The sequence below is a fragment of the Parambassis ranga genome, chromosome 2 (genome assembly GCF_900634625.1).
Source record: "Parambassis ranga chromosome 2, fParRan2.1, whole genome shotgun sequence".
In the NCBI taxonomy this organism is placed as follows: domain Eukaryota; kingdom Metazoa; phylum Chordata; class Actinopteri; family Ambassidae; genus Parambassis; species Parambassis ranga.
In genome coordinates this window covers 42578302-42606145 of record NC_041023.1, presented here as the reverse complement: position 1 = coordinate 42606145, position 27844 = coordinate 42578302, and the positions used below count along the sequence as shown (strand labels likewise).

The window sequence follows — 27844 nt, the reverse complement described above, 5'->3', positions numbered from 1 at the left end:
CAAAGTGCTACTAGGCTGCCCTCAGAGGCATTCAGAGCACCACTCAGATGGCCCCTCGCTGTGACATCTGGAGAAGTGTCTCATCAGGGCACAGACTGATGATGTCTTTTAGTCAAACAACACCACCAAAGAGGACACCCCTGAGTGCACAGATACAGTATGCACAGGGCCCGTGTTTTAACAGCGACCCTGATTATTTCTGCTGTGACACTTTCTTTTGCAAAGTAGGTCCTCTAGTGGACAAAAAACTCCCCAAACACACCACAAAGACTTTCTTTTCCACTTTTTTATTCACCAAACAAAAGTGAAAAGGACTCCTAGTCCAAACATCCCATCATTTCTGAGGTGATTTTCTGAGATAAGGGGGCGATCCTGCCTGCTGCCAGTATCATGGGGCTCTCATACTTGTAAAACTGTCCACCCTTGAACAAATAGATGCCTTCTGTTTTGCACAGAGCTGCGTCGATGTCAGACAGTGGTAAGGGGACATCTCGGGCGATGGTCCTGGGTGTGGTGGTGAGGTCGACATCAATTAACTTTTGTCCTGATGGAAGAAAATGTTTGTGAATAAAGCTGCTTTGTATCTTATCAGGTTTGGTGTGTTCTCTGTGAGCTCACCTTGGATTACATGAACTAGGTTTTCATTAGGGCAGACAAAAGCAGCATCCACCCGTCCCTCAATGCCCAGCTCCTCCTTCAGGGTTTTAGGGTAGCCTTCAACCAGAGTGTACTGAGCACCGCCTTTATAAATGTAAACCTGGTTGCCCTGCAGAGTGTTTTTGTGATAACATGTTAGCTTTAGCTTCAACACAGGGAGTTTTCACTGGTGTTTAAGCTTCACCTGAATGATGTAGGTCTTGTCAGTGTAGGAGAAAACTGCATCCACTCCACCTCTCACTTCTTTCCATAACCTGGTGATTGGGAAGGCGTGGAGGCCATCACGCTTGGTGTCCAGGCGCATGTAGATGGGACCTGAGTGGAGTGGACTGTATTAGCTTAGCTTAGCATAAATACTATAAGCAGGGGAATTCTCAAGTTTACCTGCAAACAAATAGGATTTCCCAGCATCATCTGTAGTGATGGCATCAAGTTTCATCTCGCTGCATTTAGGGGTTCTATAACCCATTCCATGTCCTGCAGTTAGAACACGAGTTAGACATCTGTCTCCACCTGCAAAATACTGATCGTCCTCAAGCTCACCAAAGCTTACCAAAGTTGGCGCACCGCATGAAGTAGTTGCGTGCATCCTTCGGGTAGGCACCGGTCACCTCTCCTGACACCGGATGGAAGCGGGTGAAGTTGTTTCCATTGAAACAATAGTAGTGCTCCAGCCAGCGGACAGCAGAGGTGCAGCGGGGCAGGTGAGGCCAGTTCTTGGTCTTCACTGTCTTTGTGGGGATGTCAAAAATGTGCACATCCTGTCCTGTAAGGAGGGGTATTGTGAAGAAAGTTAGCAAACATTATATCTAGATTTATCTCTATTATAAACTAATTTTACACACCTTTGAAAAACAGAACAGAGTCAGTCCTACACTCTTCTTTGGGACACTCCACAGCTGCATCCAGTTGACTGGGAACTCCTGGGAAAACCTCCTGGATCGGTTTTGGATACCCCGCCTCCAGGGTTTGGTTGTAGTAGCTGAACACCTTGTCATCCTGTGAATTTCAACAGCACAGAGGTCAGTAAAATATTTGTATCCGTCAGGACTGTCACAAAATCTGTGCATCCTACCAGGAAAAAGAAGACGTGATCGTGGGCGTTTGGGTTCTCTGGATTGTGCATGCGGAAAGCAGCATCAACACGGCCGATGTTATGCTCCTCATCCATGTCTTTGAAGAAGTCGCTGGCGTGCAGAGCTGGACCACGGAAACCCTTCCATATGTGGCCACCTGAGGAGGATTTAAGAGGAGCAATTAGGCAGTTCAGAAACGAGGCTTAGCTTCAACATACAGCAAATGAATACAAAGAGGCTCCACACCTTTGAAGAAGAACGTGTTTCCCTTCTCATCAGGGGTGATGGCGTCAAACTCAATTCCACTGCACCGGTCTGGAATGCCTGTTTATATTAAGATAATATCATCCATTAAGTCAGCAGGTTTTAAATATGGCATACATCACATACTGTAAACAGAGTCGTCTCCTCACCATGGTCAGCGCATTGTACAGAGCTGCCTGGTGGAGTTTTGGTTCCTGCTTTCTCCTGTCCACGGCTGTCCACACACCAGCAAAATCCAGTAGAGCCATGACACTGAAGCAATTAACAAGTGATGTCAAAATGAAGCTGATAAAACATAAACATTGCTTTTAAGACTACAGTATTTCGTTGTGATCTGACCTGCTTTGGTGTGTACTGTCCTTCAGGATCACACTGAGGTACAAAGGCTCCCACTGCAGGCATTGCCCCAGGAGGTCTGGTGCCTAAACCATCTCTGTGGTTCTCACAGCGCGTTTTAGGGCGTTCGTCAGCTGTATGAGAAAGTTTTTTTTACATGTGTTATGATCTATAGCCACAGCTGCTCTCCAACAAAGAAGCTATGTGCCAAAAAAATTGCATAGATAATATGCATTATCTATCTTGAAATATGTGTTCAGATATTTACTGTTATCAAAATAGTGTTAAACGCATAGTCATACAATTTCCTCCATTTTTAGTAGTCCGTGAATCTCTCACGCACCGCAACGTCTGCGTCAGACCAATCTAACGACGTCACTAGTGTCACTTACCAGTAACGCAGCGAAAAACGTTTTTTAAACATTTTAAATTACAGTTTAATAGCACGTTAAGCAGCGAACGTTTATTTTTTTTACTGCCTAATTGTATATTTCTATTCTCGTTTTGTATTTTGAGTCGGTAATTCATATCTGCTAAACTGCGCAATCATTGTAGCTTTGCGCAAAACTTGGCTGACAGCTAGCATACTAGCTAACATGTATGCCGCTTTCGGAGGACAAAATGCTTTCCACTTCCCGGTTTTTGAGTAAGTATAAACACAGTATGAAATTTGTTAGGCATACGAACATTTTTCATCCAAAGATTTATATAGTGTTTTCCTGTATAGTGTGCAACGGAGTTGGTCAAGAACTATGCTAGGATCTAACTCTGAGAGGCGCCATATTGTTTATCCAGCACCATTCAGGATATGAAAACTGAGTGTAAACCGTCCCGGGTTTTCCTAGGAGCTGTAAGTACTGACATTATTTGCCTCTCGATTGTCAAATGAGCTCCAACAGGTGCACTTCATGGTTTTTTCCTTGTAGGGTATAGGTAATTTAAAAGCTTCCTATCTTGGTCGGTTTAAGGGCTAGGTTTTATTTTTATTATTTATTTTTATAAGAATATTAATATAAACCCAGGATAAGTCTCTGGTTATCTTACTGTCTAGCAAAAAGACCCAACATTCCCTTTTATTTGCTCAATAAACAAAATAAAGCATTTCCATATGGCAAGTTTAGGTTTTAACACGAGAGCGTGCACCTCACACTGAATACACTACTGTCCTCACTGTGTTTGGGGCACTCTACAGATGGTGTTCCAGGTGGCGTCTCGGTTTCTTGTTTCTTCTGTCCACGGCGGTCCACACACCAGCAATATCCAGTGGAGGGGTGACACTGGAGGAAAACTAATTGACATTAAAATATGTTTTCAGGTGACTTTATATTTATGACTATAATATATTGGAATGCCGACCTGCTGTGGTTCATACTGTCCATCGGCGTCACACCTAGGTACATAGACTCCAGCTAGAGGAAGTCCATCAGCAGTGGTGGTTTGTACACTGTCTTGGTGGTGCTCACAGGGAGTTTTAAGACGCTGATCTTTTGAATGAGAGCCAATAACAGGATCAATACGTGTTATTCAGATGTGTTCTAGTATGAGAGTGCACAGATGCTTTTCCTCACCGTGTTGGGGGCACTCTACAGATGGTGTGCCAGGTGGAGTCTTAGTTCCAGGCTTCTCCTGTCCACGGCGATTTACACACCAGCAATATCCAGTGGACCCATGGCACTGGAGCAACAACAATTGATATTAAAATGGGGCCTGCAATTAAAGTTGCTGTAGTTCCATGACTATAATTTTAATATGTATAATATATATTTGGTAATGACAGAGTGCTGACCTGCTGTGGTCTGTACTGTCCGTCCTCGTCACACTGAGGCATATAAGCTCCAATCATAGGAACTCCATCGGGACTGGTGCCACGCACACGATCTCTGTGGTTCTCACAAAGACCTCTAGTACGCCCTGGATGAAAGAGAGAGAGTAACAAAACATTATTTAGATATCAGCATACTTTGTAAGATAAGAATTATGTGCAAAAATAAACGCACCACGTCCTGCCGCACCTGGTGGTGGCCTGTGGAGGATAAAAAAACACCATGTTACACTGAATTTCTATACTGTGTCATAAGTCAGTCAAGGACTCATGAAGTAATGTGGTGACTTTGCAGCCTTGTATTTGTTCAATTGATCCATCTGGCATCTGGTGAACTTTGTGAACTAGTAAATAGAGTTATGAAATGAATGTGTGTGACTACCCCTAACCTAACTGATAAGAGAAAATCCATCAATGTTAGGAATAGTCCAGAATATTTATTTTTAGATAATTCCCAATCCACAGAACACAAAATGTAAGCATCTAAGAAGATTAAACCAGCAAATATTTGGCATTTCTGCATAAAAATCTATTCCTTTTAGACTGCAGAACTATTGAAGAAGGGGAATGCTTCTTTTTGGAAACCTAATGATAAAGTTGAATGTTAACCCCTAGATCAGTAACAGTCATGCTGTTTATAGTAGTAGATATAGTAGATATAGTATAGTTGATTAATACTTACTGTGGTGCTGCATTACTGAGGGCTAATGCCACACACAGAAGCAGAGCTTTGGTGAACAGCTCCATCTCCGTCCTGTTGAGGTTGTCAGACTTGGAGTCCCACCCTGGAGCCGGGCTGTGAAGTGTAGCTGTGCAGGAGCTGAACCAGCACTTTTATACTAAGGTGTGTGTGTCAGTGTGTGTGTTTGTGCGTAGGTGGCCTGGTTCGTGGGTGGGTAGACAGGTTAGGAAACTATTTCTTAGCACAGAGCGTTGAACTTTTGGTCATTGTAAAATAAGGCTTTAACCGGATCTTTTACCATCATTGGTAACTTGGTGTGATCTTTATTTTCAGCATTTCAGCAAAAATTGAGGTTTAATTTTCCTTTTAATGTAAGCAGCATTATTGATCTGTGTGGTTAACAGTTACTGTATGTTCTAGTCTGTCAGATTTGTGGATGCCCTTTGCACCTGTTTTTGTTTGGAGAGGCTTGATAGATATTTTGGACATTATGGCTGCAGGAGAAAAAATTATGAAACCTTTGAGCTTGTTTGCTAAGGTGGGGTTAGTATTGACAGAAACTTGCAAAATTTGATTAAACTCTAGTTTATTGCCTTTTACACACAGAAGCTGACAGTGCAAAAGTCACCACCACCCTCCTAAACTACTGATTACACAGAGGAATTACACACTTAGCCTCGAAATTTTACTGTAAATGTTGCATGTCTAAATATCTTGTAGGCACATAGCTTTATGGACCACTGTGCTACTGTGGCGATTTAATAGCCTTCTGTTTACATCTTCCATTTTAAGCTCAGTCCTCTACACTACAGATTACATCTTATTTTGAAATATAATATGAAACACAAAATTATAACAGGTCAGAGGTAGAGGCCGCGAATTTCAAAAAGATCACATAAATTGATAATTCTTGCTATTCATCCTCTCAAATAATCACAGACCAATGTTCCCTGTATCCATGCATGTGTTTCTCTGTAGCATCCTCTGCTGCTCACTTGTATTGGTAGATCTTGATGCAGTGATTCATGCTGTCTGACACAACCACTTGCCCGTCAGGGAGAAGTGCCAGACCCCTTGGGCTGCTTAGGTTGTCGGTCACCAGAGGCCAGCCAACGCCTTTGGATGGGTAGATAAGAACACGGTGATGCTGCTTGCCCCAGTCTGCCACCAAGACGTCACCGTCGCTGTCAATACAGAGGCCCCAGGGACAGGTTAGGACGGGTCCCAGGCCGGAACACACTCCTAGGATTCGGATGGTGGTCCAGCCAGGTTCCAGGACTCGAATACATGGTACACGCCCAGTTTCATTTCCCCGCTCTGATACAGCCATGAGACCACTGCAGAGACAGGCGGCCACCAAATAGGGTCTGTGGTACCCAGTCACCACTGTGCGTTCTAACCTGGCCCCGGTTTTGGGGTCCAGTTTTAGGGCCGTTATGGTGCCACGTTTGATATCAGCAACCAAGAACTCATCTTGGCGGTTAACAGTGACCCCCCTGGGAGCGTCCAGCTCTTCATTAGTGGAACCAATCATTGTGCCTCCAAATGTTTGCAAGAGGCGTCCATGACGGCTAAACACAAGCACGGCTCGTTCTGCAGCACAGGTCAGGGCGATGAGGCCCTTTGAGTTCACAGCAACATCAAAGTAGTTGCAGATACGTGAAGATCTTTCTGAACCAGAGGGAGACACCTGCTGCACAACATTCTTCTGGAGATCTGTCACTTGAATTCGAGCATTTCCACAATCCACCACAAAAAGCTGCCCTCTGACAGTTGCATGGACACCACTTGGCAGGTTGAAGTCAGTGCGGCCTGATCCTTGTTTTCCAAACTGTTTGACCAGATAAGCAGCGTCAAGTGCAGTTGAACCACTCTCTTCATCCAGTTCCCTCAAAGCTTGAACAGCTCTCTCCTTCTTGTCTTTGTTGTATTGCTGTGGTTCCTTGACCAGATGTAATTTGTCACCTTCAATTTCCGACATGGACAGAGATCTGCTTACATGGCTTAAAACCTGTGTATCACAAATCTGGGATCTTGACTGGCGGTCATCAGAGATTATGATGTTCCTGTCTGATTCTGTGCCATTTTCTTGGTCTTGTTCTACAGCTGAAGGTTTGGAGGTGAGGCGCATTCTGTTTACCTTTCTGATTCCTCTGTGCTCAACCTTATCAGATTCAATTAAAGGGTGCAGTTTTCCAGAGAGGTCAGCAGTGGACATTGAGCGGCCATGGTCTTTCTGAAGGTAACTATTCACTGGAGTATTCACTGTATAGGTGTAGCAGGAATCCTCACTGTCCACTGGGGATGGAGGGCTTCCGCTGTCCATTGATGACTCAATGGAGGCCTTTTTCTTTAAAAGGCCTTGCTGAGAAAGACGTCTGGTGGAAAGATCTACATGACTGTGTCTGGAGAGTGAGCCTTTACGTTTTGTCTTTGGAGATGCATTGCTGCTTTTTACATCAGTTTCTTCAGGAGGACAGGATGGTTCTTCACATGAGACCAAGACAAGGGCCTTCTGCTTTCTTTTACCTTTCATTGTGCTCCGTCTCTTTGGTCCATTTTGCCGGCCATCAGAGTCATCTCCTTCAGATTCTCCCTGGCTGGAGACTGGAGGGACAGCAAGGAAGAGATCTTGCCCCTGTGTGTCTGAACACAGAGACTCCACTTCCTCATCTTGGGAGGACTCAGAAATGCCACGCTGTCTTGGTGTGGGAGATTTTGGTGATTTTAGCTCTTCCTCGTTCTCTGTAGAACTTGATAGCCGTAGTTTTCGGACGACGCGCAGGTTTCCACTGTTTGTCTTATTGTTGTCTTCTGGGCTGTTCCTTTTGTTTAGTTGTGGTTCCTTGCGAATTTCAAGGGGAGTGATGTTTGAAAATGTCGTGTCTCCTGAGTGCAAAGCGCACTTCTGGCCCTGGACACCACAAACACCAATGGGGTAGGTCATACACTGCTCACGAACATCAACATCCCCTAAGCTCAGGGTCTTGGCCTGGGTGCTGGGTAAGAAACTGACCCTTTTCAGTGTTAAAGAGATTTCCCAAGGCTGGGTGACTTCTGCCACCCCTCTTTGCAGTTGATTTTTGTTGGCTCCACCAGCGATGCTGCCCCATCTTTGTATCTGATCCTTTAGTTGACCAATTTGTCTCAGTTGCTGATCAACAAGTGACTGCACAACTCTCACTGCTGCTGCATTCTCTCTTTTCACTTGGCTGAGCTGGCGCTGAGCTTCCCTGTGGTCCTGCTCAACCTTTTCCAGAAGACGGCGCTCCTCTCGCTGAGCTTCAATTGCAGCGCTATCCAGTTCACGGTTCACCTCCTCCACTTCGGCCTGCTGTCGATCCCTGAGGCTCTGCAGTTCTCGTTCTCCCTGCTCTAGGTTGGAAAGAGCCTGAGTGACCCATGGAGGTGGTGAAGTGAGAGATGTGGGTGTAAAGATGGAGTCTTGTGGAGTGAAGGGAAGGAGAGGTGGGGTGGTCACATCTCTTTGTCTTGTAGTGCTGTGTGTCAGCAGGGCTGAGAACCCCAGGAGGGCTCGTCTTTCCGAGTGAGATCTCATTAACATTGTGGATCGTTAGAGTCACTATTTGGAGCTGTGAAGACAAAGACACAAAAAACAAACATTTAACAGCAGTTCTCCTATGATGTTTTGAATATTAGCATCTCAGCCCTCCAGGAAAACTGCCTGACCTACCTGTTGAGGCGTTTCACTTGAACTTGTGTACATTTCTGTTGTCATTTAAAAACTAGGACACAGGCTCCCTTTCCTTGCAACTTTATCTGTCCTGCACAATATTCAGTTTCTCACGAGACTCTAAAGTGCTCTCAGGTAACGACTGTCCTGTTTCCCTGAGGTCAGCATGGTATTCAGACTTCAGCTCTGTTGGCAGTCACAGATGACTGCGACAATAAATGGCTTGAACTGAATGCTAATCAACTAAAGAATCATTCAACAACAAGTGGATTTTTTAGTTTGTATAAAACATTTTTTATACTTCAGATGATGCTTCTCTTACCATCACTTATCAGGAAACCTCAACACTTTCAAATCCTGGCTTCCGAAGGCAGCACAGACCCCCATTGTCACTTTTAGTGGATATAGCAGCTATTATCTGCTAAAGGCACTGAAACTGAACTCTGTCTTTCATCGCCCGCAAAAGGTATGTGAGACACTGCCAGGAGAGGGGTCGGTGCTCCCAGCAAGAGTCGGCTTTTTATGATTCATGTATAAATGGATCATATTCTCAGTTCGCGATTGTGGGCTGGAGTGTGTATACAGTATGTTAGCGGGGCAGAGAGGCCTTTATTCCCCGGCACACAAACAACAAGGCTTTTGCTAGGACGGAAGGGGGGAGGGTGTCAGTTTACCTGTGCATGTTCACAAGATGGTCCCCCTGGAAACATGTGACCTCAAAGTGTCAATAGATACAATCTGATTCCCATGATTCAGAAAGATGTTAAAGATAGTTATCTGTGGAGGACAGTTGTTGTGCACTGGTCAAAAGAGATACAAGGAGAAATTAAAAGATACACCTTATGCACAGGAAGGTTAACAGGTGTATGTAAAAAGGCATGAAATAAGGGAAAATGTAGGTTATGTGTCAACAACAAATCCCTGTCAATCTTCTGGATTGAGGTCGCTGAGGCTTCTCATGTGTCCTCACTTTAAAGTTGAATGAGAGGCACTTGTTGCTAAGTTACCTTCGCTGAGGTCCTGGGACTATAGCAAAAATGATACCATTCATAATTGAGAAGATTATGCAGGATGTTCAGGAGCATTCCAGCGTAACGAAACGAAACAATAGAGCTTTTCACTGCAAGTTACAGAGCATGAAACGACGCGCAGGTAGAGAGCTCTTTGAAATGTTAACTTGCAAGCAGCAAGTAACCTACTTAAAACTTTACTTGCATGTATTTTATTTTAGGACATATGCATTAACATTTTAACAAAATTTTACATTATGCATTTATATAACCAGAATAGTATCATGTCAAAAAAAGTAGATAAAAGCAAAGTAAAGTACGTCTTACCTGAATTCCAGGTGTGTGCTGCTTCACCTGCTGCTCTTTCTGCTTTGGTCCAGCAGCCTCCAGTTCTTCATCCTCCTCCTCTTGCTGTCACACCCCCATCTCACCCCTTTTCCCTCCCTCTTTCTTTTCAGTGCATTCATCACAGGCTGCATTGTTCTATCAGTTTGCTGTGTATACAGGCTGAATAGAGACACATATTTCCTCCTTAAAACAACTGTCCAACCAGCTGATCTGATGCAAACTGTTAAAGTAAAGTATACAGACTTTATCCTGGTTAAATAATTCTTAAATATAATAACTTTTATTCCTTTATACCTTGTGTGAACTATGGATTTTGAATTTCAATTTAAAAGTTGGAAATGTGTCTAAAATAATAGACATATAACATATCCATAATAGTTCCAGATCCAACAAATTTAAATGTCCTTTCAATATCTGACCACTAGATGTCAGCAAATGCAAAGCTTCAAGAAGATGAGCAATGTGTCCTTCCACATTAATCAGAAGAGGCCATATGGTGACATATGTGCATTAAGACTTTCTCTTAAAATATATTTTGTTTTTAAGACCTTATTCCTAAACTTGAAATAGTTAAGCTAGATCTCAATTTATTGGCACGATTTAATGTAAATAAGAGAAAATGCAGTTTGTAATGCTGTTAAACAGAAGGCTGACTCATCTGTAGGTGGTTTTCCGCAGGTCTGCACAGAAAACTCAGAACAGATTTTTAACAGGTTGGTGCCAATTAAAGAATCACACATATTTACTTTGCTCTAGTTTCAGACGCATGGGTTTAAAAATCTGTGGCAGATTTGGAAAAGACAGAGATTTCGTCTGAAAATTAATTGACAAATTCACAGGTTTCATAGTGGCTGTCAGTAATCTAAGCGAGCTCTGCTACCATACATATTTAACATCTGCCCTTGTACACTTTTTAATAACATTACACTTAAAGTCCATGCTCCTTCTAAAAACTTCAATATCATTGATAAAGCCAGTAGTGTATCTGCTGTTTGAGACTTCAGGCAGATTCCTTCTTAAAGGATCCAACATCTTCTCACCAATTATCCCCCCCCCCCGACCCCCCCAAAACACACACACACACACACACACACACACATGGAGCGCTGCCCCCTGGACACAGATGGGTCCTGAGCCATCAGTGTTGCTGGATGTCACGCAGGGTCCTACAGGCTGCCTGGCTGGTGTTGTGACTGATTATTTCTATCTTCTGCTCTGTCAGGAGAGATGGAAAATTATATCGGCCTAAGGTGGCGCTCCGTTATTGATATCACTGTTAAAAGTCTCCAATCCAGCTGCTCGCCTTGCCCGCAACATCACTGCAATTAAATCTACACGCTGCTGCTTCCAGCCTGTGTGTGTGGCAGAGAGTAATGGGCCCAATAGTTACTGTAACAAAACAATAATATGATTCAGCATGGCAGCATAACAACTATATATATGTATTTATCAGCGGGATCTGTGACAGAAAAGTTAATGGGTTATTATTACCACAGCAAAGCAGCCACTGAACTGCAAACAAACAATTAAAAAAGAAGTCTGCAAGCTTTCACAGATGGAATTAGAAAGGCGGTCAAGAAAGTCATATTGTACTCTTCTCTTCCATTTTGCATACAGCAGGCAATATTAGGTGATGAATATGGTAATGGTCCTCATTCTTGTGGGACTATCTCCTTTCAGAGGGGAAGATCTGGTTCGGCTGTTAGATTCGATTAATTCCTCTTCATGCCACTCCTCATTTTTGTGTCCCCCCCCTTTCCCTCCTCTTCTACCCTAACCCCCCCACCCCCCATCCTCTCTAACACTTTCAGGCCTATGATATTAGACGAACAATCGCAGAAACAAAACGAGCTGGAACAACCAAGATGGGAACAGATGGCACGTAATTGCCTGGTGGAGGAAGCCAGGGAGTCAATTTTTACCCGTCCTGGGGGAGTTGCAGTTGCAAGGAGGAAAAAAAAGTGCAGGTGCATTTGTTTTGATCAGCTATGGCCTGGAGGAAGCATCTGAAAAATATTCATCACACGCACATTAGGGAGAGGAGTTTAACAAAGGCATTGTGGGTGAGACCTGGGATGCAGTGGTGAGTTTTCATCAGGGCAAAGAGGGAAATGTGTGTCTGAGTCAAAAGCAGCAGATGCATCGCAAATTAATATCACACTGAAGTGTTGCAAAAACTGTCAAACTTTCAGATGGCAGCGGCCTGTCCAAAAATTTACCAACCAGATTTAAGCATTTCGTGATGCAGTGGCATTGTAAATTATGTGGGAAAAAAGACAGAAGCAGATATTGAAAAAAATCTTGTGAATGAGAAATGCTACTATTATTATATCATTGCACTTTTAGCCCAGAAAGTGCCTTATCATGTATTTTGTTGAAAGTTGAGATGAAAGTAACATCTTGTGGTCACCGTGATAACCCAGGTAAATGCATTTGCGGTGCATGTCTCTACCACGATCTAACTGCCGCCCTCCTGTGGTTGCATGTCAGGCGTGGCAATAATGCGTGAGTTTCTGACAGCTAGCATGTGTTTTGGCTGAAGTGACAAGTGATAGTTTATAAGTTTTGTGTCTATTTGTCATGTGAGGATAGTTTAGCTAGCTTTTATTTTAAGCTAACCAGCAGCTGGCTGCAGTTAACAAAAAAAAAATCAATTTAAAAAAAAAAATCCATCAAATCAAAAATCCATCAAAAGCCGAGTAAACTCCAGCTGATGATCAGATCAGACCTTTGTCATATTTTCCTGCTAATTCAGCTTCTCCTTCCTTGTGCCAGCGTAATCAGGTGCAAGTTTTTGCATAAATTTAAACCCAGGAGCTTCACTCTGTCATCACTACAAAGCCAGATAGCACTGTTTGTCTGCACCCACTTCATCCTTGGACATGAGTCACATACTGTACTGAGATGAATTCCTCTTTCTTGGTCCTCCAAGCTCTGACCACATCTGTTCAATTACCAGCATGGAAAGTGCATTACCATTGGCTTTGTTGTTGGAGATGCTTGATTTTCTTAGTAAAAAGCAGATGAATTTATAATGTTGTGATCCCCTCTGTTGTGAATCTCTTCAGCGAGCCGGGGCCTGGGATCAGAATAAGCATTTTGATGAGCTATAGGCCGTCTCTTCTTTTTACAATCCCAAAGTTGCGCTGCCTGCCCAATATCAAACTAATAAATTACAGCCCCCGTCTCCCACATAACTCACTGATAAATAAAAAAGGGTCTGCCATAGTGTGCAGCTGTGACCCAGGGTTACCTAGCAACAGGTCATGCCCAGACGTGATGCACAAGGTAGAGATACACCTCTAAGGAGCAGGAGAGGAGGGAGGGATAGAGGTGGAGGAGGTTGAGGAGGGAGTGAGGGGAGGGAGGGGATGGGTCTCATCCTCACTCTCTATGACCCTTGACAGATAGAAAACGCACTCAGAGGAAACGGTGTTTGATTGACAGGGATATTTGAGGAGCCCAGGACTCCTTGGTTTCTCCATTACTGTTTTCAGGCTGGACTCTGTCTGCAAGAAGTGCACAGGAACACATTTCTACTGTTTTAGGTAGCTAGGAGGGACAAATCTCATGATAAAGGACTTTCATTTAGCTCTGGTGTTTTGAAAAGAATTAATTTGTATTCTGTATATCGGTGTTTGTCATGTAGTGTAAAGAAAAGATTTTGTTCTTCTTAATTCCCTCTGACGAGCCGCCTTGTCTTTTCCTCTGTACTCTCTCCACACATACATTAACACACTGGGAACACATTTGCCACACTGAAGTACACAATCAGCTTTCCAACCTCAGCGCCCAGAGAATTGTCTGATGAAAACCTTAACTGACAGGCCTAAAAAGATTGAGCAATAGCACTAGAGACGCACAACCACAGCGGTGTACAATGTCTTTGCCAGAACAGTGCGCCATGGAAATGAGTGTTCAGTACACCCCCCACACCTCCGCCCTTCCTCTGTTGCCTGTGCGACAAACCCTCAAGGGGACTCTGCAGCTGTGTGGGGTTAGCACATGGTCGAGTTAGGGGCCACACACACAAACACACACACATCCTGACAAATATAGTCTTTGGTCTTTGTAAATATGGAATATTTATGCTGCGTAAATTGTAATAAGTTCCTCCTTAATGAGAAAAATAGCTCAATGCTGTTGACAGACAACAGCTGGCATTATGCATATTTTTACAGTGATAATGGATTGAATGATGACAAACACACAACAGTTACACATATGTGATGGAAACACAATGGGTGTGTCCCAATTCACGAGCTGCATAATTCTAAGGACGCAGTTTCCGAAGGTTGTGGGGGTGTCCTTCACAGACTGGAGGCATAGCCTTCGTCAACATGGAAGGTTGCACCAACGAATGGTTAAATGTCTGTGCAGGACTTGTTTATCCTGACATGTTGCTGCTGTCACCAAACAAGCTGCAGATATATATATAACTTTACTTGCTGTACGATGAATTCTGCGATGTTCAGCCGCAATGGATCAACCTGATGAACATTACAAGTTACTTCTTCAAGCCTGCATTTTTCACTCTGTTGTGTCAATATTTGCTGCTGACTGCAGATCAGTATATTAGCATCGTTAGCCTGCTTGGTAAGCAGGTCTAGCTAACAAACAGTTGTCTTTCTTGTTTTTCCCTTTGCTATGTGAGCTCTTATCATTACAGATTTTTTTTTTTTTTACCAATTTCATGCAACTTTTATTGTAAGAGGGGCACTTATAAGAGAGCAAAGTCTCTTATACTTTTAACTTTTTGTTTCCATTGTGCAAATAAAAGGATAAGGTGAGCACTATTGTTTGATGGCCACATATTTTTACAGCATTATATACAATACTAATGAAAGAAAATATTGTACTGTAGTACAACGTTATAAAATTTTATATTTATCCTCCCAGCACTGCATATAGAGTGTGTGCATGTGTCTAATTTCAGACCGTGAAGGAATGTGCGCTAGTTAACGGACAGCTTACACGCGGTGATAATTTTCAGGTTTAGCAAACGTTACGTCTGCCATCAGAGGCTGCTCTGAGTAAAATAGGCATTCATCACAGATGCTAACAACTCTGATTAAAAATACATAATCTGCAAACGGCCCCCTGATACTGCCGTCAAGCCATTTTGGGTCTAATTGCAATTGGTCTCCGTTATGATCAAAGGCAAGTCACACCTGCTTGCCTTTAGCTTTCGTTTCACTGATTACACTTTCAAATTTCATCAACATCAAGTAGATAGATATGAAATTAGGGGATAAACGAGTTTGCTCGTGGTCATCACTACTTCATCTTTTTCCCAAACTGTCAATCCCTCCTCGCACCTTGTTGAAAATCTAATCAAGTGTTCCGTAGTGCATCGGACAACAAGGAATGGAGGCAAAAAGGTTAAAGAAAGAGCAGCCGTGAAAGACACAGCAGAGCCCACAGTCCTGATACAAACACAATACAGAACAGACAGCTGAGCCAAACTGCCTCCCCTCCACCCCCTTCTCTTCACCTTACCCACCACCTGTATCTCTTGAGGTGTGTGTGTGTGTGTGTGTGTGTGTGTGTGTGTGTGTGTGTGAGTGAGTGACAAAGCATCAAGAAGAAGAGCACCAAGCCTTCACTCTAAAGACTTTGCACCCAGCGCTCACCCAATTTACACCTCTCCCTTTCCTGTAAACCCCACCCAGGATCCCCTGGTGACAGCACCATGCTAACCATCACCTCCCTGCTGGCATGACCGTGTGTGTGTGTGTGTGTGTGTGTGTGTGTGTGTGTGTGAGAGAGAGAGCATGTGTGTGTGCAAGAGAAATGGGTGTGTTGTGGGTTAGTGCAAGAAAGTGGAAGATAATGTGTGGTATCCTTGGGGGGAGCAGCTTTAGACCTTCAGACTGGGTACATATTTAGTGGATGGATTTTTTTCTTTAAGGGACAGAAGTGGAAAAAACTAGTCAAAGAATAGGTAAAAGTTGGCCTCAGTTTTATGCCCTGGTGTTTTAAGTTATTGGTAGTGTGGATGGATAACAAAAATTATGGGTTATAGAATGCCTCTTGTAGTTGCAGTTTTGCATTGTTTTTTGCTCGCTGTTTAGTTTAATTAAGCCAGGGCTGCAGTGGTTTTTACTTCATTTTGTTTGCTATTTTAACTTTGGTTTTTCTTTTTGTTTTTTGTCTTTACAACTAACGTATATGCTTTTGAGTGCTAATAGCCGATTTGTAGACACTAGCGAATACTAAGCACTTCTGACAAAGTTTCCGTGATCATGACAGGTGGGCCTTTTTATGCTTTTTATGGATGTTTTAAACTGCTCTGGCAGTTCCTTAACTTCTGTTTTCTGTTTACTTTTTTCCTTCTTATAATAAAATACTGTGGTCACGACTGTGCCTTCTGTCAGTCACAATCCACTTAAGCAAAGAGACAAACCATAGAGGGACACAGCTGGTAGCTATTGCACAAAAATTAAAGCTTGATTTTACAGTTACAGGCTTAAATTTTCTATGTACCCGCAACAAAATTGTTTTAATATTTGGCACCACGAGGATGATGCCCCACTAAAGCTCACGATACCGCAGAGACCCTTAGCTGATCACGATAAAAAAATAAAAACCAGTACCCTCACATTAAGGCCGGTCCCTCCAGAGCTAAAGAGATGAGTGAAAAACATCCTGAAAACTCTCTGACAGGTTTTGAAATGATGTACCTACTGTACGTAAGGCCTGTTTAAACATCTTGACAGGATTAGAGTGGAGTTAAACTGCTTTGCGGGCGCAGTTAATTGAAGCGGATGAGGTTTTTAATAAAGCGTGCAGTGTTAGCAGCTGACAAATGGCTCTGCTGACACACAGGGGAAATTGCATTTAATGGCATCAGGTATGTGCTTTGCTGGAGCTTATCACATTACACTGGTGGGTGCACACTCTCCCACACACATACACACGCGGACACACACACACACTTGTACTCACTGCTTACACACATCAGCATACACACCTTGCCTTCATCTTCATTTGTGGAAGTGCGTGTGCACATTGCCCCACATAAAAACACACACACATTAATTTACGCTTACCTGAGCCAGTCAAGGTGTTTTCCCCTGTGGATTTAGATTATGGTTCAGTGGGTTGTCTTGTGTGGAGCATATAGGTGCAGAGCAGTAGGTAGGATGCTTGGTAGATGGATGGACAGATGATGGAAGAACCTTCTGCAGTTGCATACAGCATAGAAATAGAAATAGTGCATTTATTGAGTACATATTGATATTAATCTATATTTTGTAATGACATTTGGAACATTAACATTAATTGTTCTTTATTGATGGTTTTTGTGTTAGATGAAAGTACAGAGGTCAATTTTGCCTTTGGATGGCATCCCTGGCTACCCAAAGAGCGTACACACAGGCCTCAAGGAAGTCAGAAAGGTTTTGTATCCATTTCTTCCCGGTGATGTTGTTTCTGGATCTCGAACTGGCACAAAGGACAACAAGGCAACAGGAATTATTTCAAGTGATATGTCAGGAGACTGCTGCATAGATGCCCTTTAGGAGTTGTCAGTTTGATATCTCACCCAGCAGTGCACACGCAGAAATACACACAGCATCCAAAGTGTGGCTCTGTGAGAAAATCTTCATATATGAGGACAATTAGAGTGTCTCATTTTCCCCTAATATCAATCACACAGCTCATGAATAAAGACAATTAGGTCCTCACGATTCCATACAATTGCATCTGCCCTCTGAGCTCCCCCTCCGATTTGTGAGTGATGCCTCTTGGGTATATGGTGCTTCTCATCACGGCAACTCAGTGTGAGCCACGGCAGTCAATAATAGGAGACAAAACAGAGTAGGCAAGGGCCCGGTTTCAGACTAGATCAGATCCTCCGGACGCGTGTCACTCTTCATTAGGGAGGCGGGGTAGCAGGGGACGCCCTTAAGGTGAGGATGGCCACAGAGTGGAGTGTGGAGGGTGGGGGGTGTATATAGGGAGAGGAGGGGCAGAGTGGCAGCTGTGGAACAATGACAGAATCTGTGTCCAAGGACCCCTCAGGCCAAACACCAGCTCTCCTCCACCCTGAACTGATCTCTCGCCTCTAGACCCAGAGAGGGAGGGAGGGAGGACAGAAATAGACCAGTCACACTCAGTGGACTTTCTATTCAGACTTGCTTTACTGAAGATTGGCTGACATTGATGTAACACATCACACCAATGTGTCTAATGCCATATTCATAGAAATGTGATTGGTTTACCTCAGGCATGGGTGGTTCCCCTTACAGCACAGCAGCTTGGATAATGTCAGGTATTAATCTTTCATAGCCTCCATTAAATTAAGCACTTTGATTCACTTATTATTAATTTATACTGATTGCTGCAATGTTGGTGTACATGCAGGCGGAGGCGCTTTCTAAAGGATACCCCTCCCTGGGATTGCCATTTGGGAAGACAGTGATCTTTACACAAGTAGGAATAAACCTTTCTGTGATTGTTTCCACCGCTCCAAGTGATGACACGTAATTCTCTTTAACTCTTATATTAGTGTTGAGTGTTTATGAAATGAAATAATAAACCAGCCAATAAATTTAATTTTTTTCAAGAACAGAGAACTTTATTAAACATTGTCTAGCTTGATGCTTTTGATTTTTTGCTAAGAAAAAGACCTGACTGTGGATACGCCCCACGATTATTGTGGCACTTGCTACTGGATGTATGGATGCACCACTGCATTTTTAAACTTTCTGTGGTTTTCTGCGTTTGCACCTCTGTCTTGCTAACTGGTGTTCTTTGGTTCATTCTGTGGCATAATTCACACTGGTCATTGTCACTACAGTAGCTATACCCAATGGCTGCCGTGATGCAGGCCGTGCTGCTCCCCTGCCACACGTAGGTGGCACAAGTTCGCCTTATTAGCCAGGTCAAACATAATCAGTGATAGACACGGCAGGGCTGCTTAATTATGGCTGGCAGCTGGCAGCGAGGCCTTCCTTTAGGGCCCGGGTTATGCCCATGCATGAACCCCCTCCCCCCCCTCTCCCTTCACACACACAGACACACACACTAAACAATCCTCCACCACCCACACTGGCCCAAATGAAGAATAAATCAAACGTCCCTTTTGTTTGGAGTGAAGCATGTGGCAGCCCCTTCATTTAAAGCAAGAATAAAAATCTGGACAGAATTTGGGATTAATAGAGTGGAATGGGGCATTAAATTAGTGTTATTGTGAGGTAACAGTGCTGTGTGGGCATAAATGTAGTGAAAATATCCTCTCAACAAGAACAAATCCTTTTCTCTGAAACGAACCAACCAAGCACCTGAGCTATTAGAGGGCTCCAATTTTTCAATTTCATAACACAGAATGCCTGACAGCTTGTTTGCTGCACTTTGGATGACACAACAGATGTATTCACATGGCAGCTTTCTCCCAACTAGGCAGAACGCATGGTGAAAAGGTACCTAAGCTCCTGTCGCAAACAGCTTGTAAATCTGCACTTAAATGAGAGCAAGTGGGAGCCCGACTCCTGCCTGTCCGCCTGCCTGCTGCGTCACCGAAGAGATATAGCCTCATGAAGTTTGTAACAAAGCAGACTGACAGCTGATATACTGTGCGATTATATAGTTGCTACACCTAAATGTAGTAGCGGTCAAAACAGTCTGTGCTTGTGCATGAGGCAGGAAAGAAACAGCTGTGCGTATGTGTGAGAGAGACAGAAACACAGACACAGTTTGGGGCTGCAAGCAGTTGTGCACTCTGATCTCCCAAGGCTGTCTATCTACAAACACACACACACACACACGCACACAGTCTTTCCTACACGCAAACCCCCTCAATTCAGCCCCCTCTGGTATATTGATCCACTTCATTCTGCTTCAATGAGATGCAGACAGCATCCCAGCGCCTGGACCGCTCATAATCATGATATAACACTCAGCTGTATTGAAACCTGCCATAGGAAGACATAAATCGGATAATGCTACAGCCGAGATAATGAACAATATCAGATGACATATCGATGTTGTCATGCACGGCCTGTAATGAAACATAAATGTGTATTGCGTGGAGCAGACACACATGGCTGCAAACATGTTTTTGTCTTTAAGGCTCCTCCTGTGTACAAGAGAAGTTTAAAAGGAAAAGAGCTCTGATCTTTTAATGCTGGACCTTGAACATGTCTCTGTGTTCCTTCTCTGCAGTGTTAATGTATAGCGGTGTGTGTGCGTTTGTGTGTGTTGGTGATCTGAACTCAAGTCCACTTTCTCTCTCCTTCTGCTCCCTTTCTTTTCAGCCTCTCGCCATCACATCACACTGTAGCCATGGCAACTATTCTGATCGATCTAGTGCCATCTAATACCAAATGTTTCTCCAAACCAAAACTTAAACAATCAGGCGACCGTCAGTGACTGGCTGGCGAGGTGACAGCTCCAGCAGAGGAGGATGATGGGAGTGGGGTTTGTCAGTCTTGTTGTTGTTCGATTAAATCCATGTAGGAGAGATGGGCTTTGCACACTGGTAATCACAAACAATAGGTACCTGGATCATTTATTTATATTCAGCCACGGGATCAAGCGTCCTAGGTGTTGATGAGGAATGTTTTGTTCTAAATAATGCAGATGTGTTTGTGTTGTTGCCTTAAATTTTTGGAGCTTTCAGAGCAAGGTAACAAAGAAGATAAAATCTAATACAGACTTTAGCGCCTGCCCAGCAGCTGGAGGGGGGTGGGTGTATGAGTTTATGTGAGGAGGGATGTGTCACGTTTACTTTATGTCAACAGCCATGGATAGCTGGTCAGGGTTCAGGGTTCACACTGTGATATTTCACCATGTCTCTGTTCCCCTAAACTTGTAAGCCTCTGAGCTTGTTTTTATGTCCAGAAGCAGCACGGCCTCTCCTCCCGGATCTCCCTCTGTCTGTGTCTTTTTATGTCTTTGTGCGTGAGGCAGTTAGTAAAAGTAAGAATCATCAAACAAATGCAGAGAGGAAGAAGGAGTAGAAACGAGGGAAAAAGAGACAGAATGAAGAGAAAGCTTATTACCAGAAAACAGATGGCCCCCCAATTCATAGTGGCCCCACGGGGACCTGGAGGGACAACTCTTTGCACCTCCAGGTTACCAGATCTGCAGAGAGGGGTGGGGCGCTTAAACACGACTCTGTGTGCGTGCACTTTTGTGTGTTAACTTGTAAACAAAAAGCAAATTTGTGACATCTCTGGCAAGGTGCCACTCTCGGCCCGATTTCCCCAGAGTTCATGTTTAAAGACTATTTCATTTAGAGGCTTTGTTACATCTGAAGGAGACAGACCTGTGAGGAAGAACCACCAGATGTGCAGATTGAAAACAGTGGAATAATTCTTTAAAGAAAAAACTCATTTGGCATCACTTTTTATTTCATCAGACCCGTCAGTCAACATCATCACTGGATGAACTAATGTCACAACATCCGTAAAATGAGATCTCACACACGCCCAAACATTCACACCCTTTCAGCGTGTATGCAACTGTACGAGTGGACACACACACTCACACAGATGACAGGCAGTGAGTGGAAATGAAGGATTTGGAGTTCCATCCCGTTACATTATGCAGCAGATGGCGTTCAGGCCAAGCCCGGCCAGGCCTCTCCCAGGAGAGAATGAGTGAGAGGGGAAGAGAGAAGAAGGGGGAGGTGTAGAAAAAAGGGGTGAGGGACAAATCTGTTGTTTTTTTTTTGTTTTTTTTTATTTGCGTGAACACACATGTTTGTTTTCTTTTTTTCACAGATTCCCTCTTGCTTCGGCAGTGGGACAGAATCCCTCTCCTCATCCTCTCCTCTTCCTCTCCATCCTCCCTCCTCCTGCCCAGCTGAGGCTACACCTGAGCCCAGCCACGAAGGCCCCGACCCCAGCTGACCTGCTGCTGAGAGGAAGGAAGCAGAGGACAGAGGAGGGAAAAGGTGAGAGTGGAAGGGCTGTGGAAAAGCCGCAGGTAAAGTGCAGCTGCAGGGAAAAGTTCACATTTCGACACTAACAGGCCCCTTTGTTGTTAATTCACAAGAAAAAAGAAACAAATTATATCTGTGTCAGTAAAGCAGCTGTATACCTTGACTTAATTGAACAAAATTCACACACATACACTGCAGCTGACTTGATCAAATGCCACAATCAATACGCACACGTGCGCACACACACACACACATACAAGGAGTCCTGTTAAGTCCCCCAGATCTTTGCCCCTGGCGCTTTTTGTTTTGTGTTTTCGGAATTAATTGAGCCAACGCTCAAGTGTGGGGCCAGATGTCACTGCGACCTGTGGGGATTATTAGAAATCTGTTTCCCTCATTGTTTATGTGGACCCCTTTAAACCACGATGCCTCATGCTCTTCCCGCTGAAGTTTCAGGGAGAAACAAGCCCCAAACCAGATTGCTAATGTACAAAATAACAGTCTCCGGGTTCCAAGAATGGACAGAGCCTGCATATCGACATGTGGGACATTCAGGGACTTTTCTGTCCCAACTCCAATGACCATGGCCTGTGCCCAATGGCCACTAGGGGCCCCCTGATGCCCTCCCGCTTTGGCCTGAACGCCGCCATGCTCCTTGGCAGAGCTCTGGGCCTAATGAACTCATCAGCCAGCTGGAGGCCCTAGATGGAGGGACAGGGGCCGCTTGGGGGGAGGATGGGGGGCCGGAGGGAAAGAGACAGAGAAAGTGGGGGTCAGCGGGCCAGGGTGTGAGGTATGAGGAAGATGGAGGTGAAACTCACCAACACGGTAAATGAGGCAGGTGCAGTTTCAGAGGGGGGCTGGGGGCCAAGACAGAAGGGTCAGCGGGCAGGAAGAAGAGGTATGGGAGGCTGAGGAGACAGTGTGGGATGGAGACAGAGAGAGATGGAGGAAGGGGCTGGATGGATGGAGTTCAGATGAGCAGGTGATGACAAAAGGGTATCAGAGAAGTTAAAGAAAATAGTTAAAAAATGGTGGTCATTTGAACTCAGATTATTAAACTAAAGAGAAAACCTGTGTCATTACAATGACAACACAACATGTGATTTTTTTTGAGTGACTTTCAGAGCACAGCTGGGTCGTTTGCTGACTAATAATGCCTCTGAAGTCATCACACTTACATCAGCATCATCACCGAGATGCTGCATCCTGTTAACTGCATCAACACACACATCATCCTTCCTCCCATCTCTCACTGTTCAGTCCCGAGTGTGTTTCTTTCTGCTCCCAGTGAGCAAGCGAGTATGTGTGACTGCACGTCCATGAGAGGAACCGAGAGGGAAAGGGAGCACCTTTGTGTGTCCATATGTGTCTGGGTGGCGAAGAACATGCTGGGCGCCCTGCTGGGAGCACAGATGGTGCCGAGGCCTGCCACAGCAGCGCTGACGATGGCCACATTCTCACATGGGACCCTCAGCTTTCTGGATCCCACACCTCCTGTTCAGGCCTGAACTGACAACCCCTCCCCATCTACACACATACACACAAGGCCAGGGTCCAGGCTACTGCCTTTTTCACTTTACCCTGGAAGGAACAACAGACCACAACACATGAGCAAGTTGGCGGTCACTCAGTGCCCAGAGCATTTCCCTGTGTGAGAGTGATGCAAATGTGAGAAGAGTCGACAAATTTTTTTTAGTTTCTGGGGCTAAATGATCAGTCACCACAACTTGTTCTGTCTCCTTTTTGTGTCTTACAAACTGCATTTTCTTGCTCTATGTGTTTGGACACTTTCATCTGTCTCCACCATTTCTTCTCTCTCTGGCCTCTAATTTCTCCCCTCTCCCTCTCCCAGATGCCCCCTGTGGCTCGCCGTCCACCTGAGAGAAGCCTCATACATCTCCTGACAAAGTGACTAATCCTTCCCATTTCACAGCTCCATCCCACTGCTCCCTGGGAATGTTCAAAACTGTGTACGTGTGAGTGTGTCTGATAGGTGACAGGTGGGAGTGTGTTGCACGAGTTCAAGGTGTTTTTTTGTTGTAACAAGCCGCTCAGACAGCTGCAGGGTCTACTGAGCTCTGACTGATTAGAGAAATAACTCCATTATAGGCAAATCATCGCAGTGACATCACTTCCTGACTTCTCTGTGACAGCTTCTTCAAAATAACACCCATCTATATATGCAAAAAAAAGGTTTTTGAAAAATTGAAATCCTTTTTTTTGACACAGCCTGGAACACAATTTGATATTTTCAGGTTTCAAATTTGCATCTTATTTTCTCAGAAACTGCAGTATTAGGCCTCAGCTGGTGATATAAGCCCTGCACAGAATAATCATAACCATAAATCATTGAACTGCTTCCTTCCTGTGTTTCTGCCACTTTTCAATGATTATGGGAAACACAGTGAGAGGGCAATACAGCCCACACCTGAAACTAGAAGGTGGATTTTTAAAGGAGTATTTCAACATAAAAGGCAGGATGTTTTTTTTTTGTTTTTTTTTTGGACTTAAGTCACTCAAACTTCACTCAAAATTATCTTAAAGCTTTAAGATACAAACAATATTTTGCTAAATTTGATCTGATTTGCGTATGTGACATTTCATTTTCTTGATTTGCTGCACATAAATTTAGAGCAAACACATTAACCAGCAAACACCATGACTAAACCAAACCTCATCCATTAACTCTTCTCTGGTGACTCCACCACCCCGCGGTTTGCCTGCCTGTCTCCAGAGTCAGTACATCAGCTGTGGGATGTAATTGCAGCAGGCACCAACAAAACAGCCTTGGAGGGGTCCTTCATGTCTTTGGCCATGGGCCTTACAGTCTGAGGAGGGGATTGGACAGCGCAGACCACCAAGCACACACTGTCTCCACTTCTCCGTCTGTGGAGCAATTAGGGTGGTGCTTTGTGTGTGTGTGTGTGTGTGTGTGTCCGTGGGCTCCAGCTGTCAGGAGGTCTCTGTCTCCTGGTCCTGACATGTCTCCGATACACCCCGCTGTGAGTCTCTCTGTGTCATACACACTCCATGGTCCCGGCCGGAGCCCAAGGCGAGCTGTCCGTCAACACACACACACACACACACACACACACACACACACACACACGTGCACATTCCCTCTCTCTTACACACACGCTGAGTTTTCACTGATATGGTCCTTCTGGCAGTGTGGTAGTACTTCTCTCTCATTCTGTGTGTGTCTGTGTGTGGTGGCAATAAGCATGGCAGTGGCTGCGGGCCACGGCAAGTCATCCATGCCTCCCCTTATCGTTTTAATCACCTCGTTAGGCGCAGCTAGTCCCCACACTTACTGGCCACTGCTCCTCCTCTGGAACCATGCCCTCCTGACCTGATGCTGGTGGTGCCACTGGGCACAGTGAGGCATGTTGGGTGGAGGAGCAGAGCGTTTTTAAGTAGAATTGTGTGGCATTTTAATAATGTCTTGTTTGGCCTTTTTAACTAAGTGACAGATGCAAAAAAAGTGGCAGCACTGAAAGATCTTTACTGTTATGATTGAACCTGCAGCAGGCAAAGCACTGTGTGGTCATTTTGTTCCTTTTTATACACACCTTCACATGTGCAGCAGAGCCTGAATGGAAATGGAATGATGTGACCTTCTTTATTATAAAATGCATGAAAAGATTCTTCCACACGTGACTTTAATACGTATTTCTGGATGGAAACTGATGTTGTTCAAAATATTAAGTTAAATACCGACTTATTTTAGTTTGGCTAAAATGACATAAATAAATTGTAGGATTTGCATCTGAGTACTAAAACGCAACTTAATGCCTTCCCCTTGTTTGAACAGGTGTATGCTTTCTAAGTCACACCCATAGCTGCACTTACAGCCAATCAGATGTGCACACATGCAAACCTGACTCTTGTTCTAGCAAGGGACAAAAACAAACAATACCACTTCAAACAATTTAGACACAGACAAAGTTTAATTGTAATGTTTAATAATGATAACTTGTAAATATTCCCTTATCTTAAATTGCATTTTGTACAATGGACTTCTGATTTGAAACTTTGTATTTATGCTGGATCAAAAAACAATTTTTAATCATTACTATTCTCTAAAAATGTGAGCACGTGCACAAACTCACAACACGTATTTTTTTTTTTTTTTTTGGCCCCTCCATCTCTGGTTTCCCTTTGCCCACTCTGCTCCCACGGGAGGCAGAGCGCTTGAGGGCTGAGGGGCGTGAGGAGAGAGGGAGGAGGTGAGTGTGTGTGTGTGTGAGGAGGAGAGAGAGAGAGAGACAGAGGGTGAGGGAGGGGGCGGCGTTAGACAATACCATTCCTCAAATATATTCCATCCCCTCCGACCATGAAGTGAGCCTTTATTAGTCGGGATCGTTTGGATCTTATCTCGCATATGACACGAGTGTGAGTGGAAGAAGGAAAAGGAGAGGAGCAATTATCTGTGATCCGCTGATTCCTGACACGGGGAGCCGCGCTTATCTCGCATCTTTATCCCCATCTCCCACAAGCGGATGGACGGATAGCCCTGGCTGCACTTTCCCCACTATCTGCCCAGCTCTCCTATTGTCTCTCCATCGCTGGGATCACACGAGGGGCTGCCTGATCTCCGCTGATCATCATCCTTATTATTATCATCATCATCATCATCATCGTAATTTTGTAATCATCTCCTCACCTGCAGAAACATTTCCATGCTTGACGTTTGACCCCGCGTGGCTCCATGTTTCCAAGTTCGCGTCAGAAAAAGTAAAACAAAAACTATTTTTTTTATATTTCACTGAATCTCGCCGTCATCTTGCTGCTTGTTTCTTCGGTGGAATATGAGTTAATTTGGAGTTGAGGCTCCGTTTAAGAGCTTTTTTTTAAGTTCACTGCAAGAAGAATCCGCCTCCAACTCTTTGTCAAAGGTGAGAAAAAAAAATCCTAATTACACTTTTAAAATAAGACATTCATGTGTTTTTAATTGAACTTTTCTAGTATAACTTCTGTGGCGTTACAAATATTTATTTTTACTTAATTTTTCTAGAAACGTAGTAGCAGCACAAATTCATGTCCAGCAGATGTCAACATTATTTCTGCCGTCTATGCCTCCATGCTGTCAAGTCACTCTGTCCTCAGCCAAGCAGATGTGTTCATCACACTGTGACAGATGGCCAATTCTGATTATGTTAATTCACAAAAACAGGGAGTTTCTTATCCCCCCCAAATAAACGAACATTGAGTTAAAAAAGGAACTTCTGTGTTTAAATATTGGAATATGACACTGTATAAACAGATTTTTTAAAGCAGAGGGCTTTAGTAATTTTCCTCGAATTCTTGGGGCATTTATTATTTATGGGTTTAATGTTATTATGCAATATAGAACGACGTGCATTTTGGATATATGGGGGGGGGGGGTCCTTGCTGGCACCCAAACAGCCCCCCCACCCCACCCCACTGTTGGGGTTTCTCCTAGTGGGCCCTCGGGGTGGCAAGAAACACTAAAAACAAATAAATTCTTCATTAGTTCTGTGTTAAGCAGGTTTTATTAAGGATAGATGAGAATTATAGGTTATTACATTAACATGGTTGTGCTGAAATTGTATTTATTTAAAAGAAGAAATCAACATGTATTGACCGGATTCGCCCTCTGCAGGTTTTCTAAGGAGGAGTGTCTGCCAACACAGAGAATAAAAATGATGCTGAGTCCGGATCAGGCTGAGGCGGACCTCTCTTGGACTCAGTCCGACCCGGAGACGATGCTCAACGGCCTCAAGTCGACCGGGTGCACTTCGGACGAGCAGGCGGAGGGGGAGGACAGGTCCAAATGCAAAGCCGACCCGCCTCTGAGCAGAGAGGAGAAGAGGCGGAGGCGGAGGGCCACGGCCAAGTACCGCTCTGCCCACGCCACCAGAGAGAGGATCCGGGTAGAGGCGTTCAACGTGGCCTTCGCGGAGCTGAGGAAGTTGCTCCCCACCTTACCCCCGGACAAGAAACTCTCCAAGATCGAGATCCTCAGACTGGCTATATGCTACATCTCATATCTCAATCACGTGTTGGATGTGTAAAAGTGACCCGCGCACACACACATA

The 27844-nt window shown here is 44.2% G+C and overlaps 2 protein-coding genes across 2 annotated transcripts; one reads left to right on the top strand and one right to left on the bottom strand.

The window, feature by feature from the left end:
• Positions 1-268: 268 nt before the first annotated feature.
• LOC114451715 (hemopexin-like) lies at positions 269-4972 on the bottom strand. The gene is made up of 16 exons (XM_028430522.1): positions 4838-4972; positions 4331-4356; positions 4120-4244; positions 3902-4007; positions 3690-3817; positions 3505-3610; positions 2337-2467; positions 2147-2249; positions 1980-2057; positions 1733-1890; positions 1503-1656; positions 1211-1423; positions 1042-1134; positions 842-972; positions 619-766; positions 269-544 (listed from the first exon to the last, which is right to left on the bottom strand). The coding sequence occupies exons 1-16, from the start codon at positions 4900-4902 to the stop codon at positions 318-320; spliced, it is 1992 nt and encodes a 663-aa protein (XP_028286323.1). The 5' UTR covers positions 4903-4972; the 3' UTR covers positions 269-317.
• Positions 4973-27448: 22476 nt separating this feature from the next.
• On the top strand, positions 27449-27820 carry nhlh2 (nescient helix loop helix 2). The gene has a single exon (XM_028400217.1). It carries the CDS (start codon positions 27449-27451, stop codon positions 27818-27820), a length of 372 nt encoding a protein of 123 aa, XP_028256018.1.
• Positions 27821-27844: the final 24 nt, after the last annotated feature.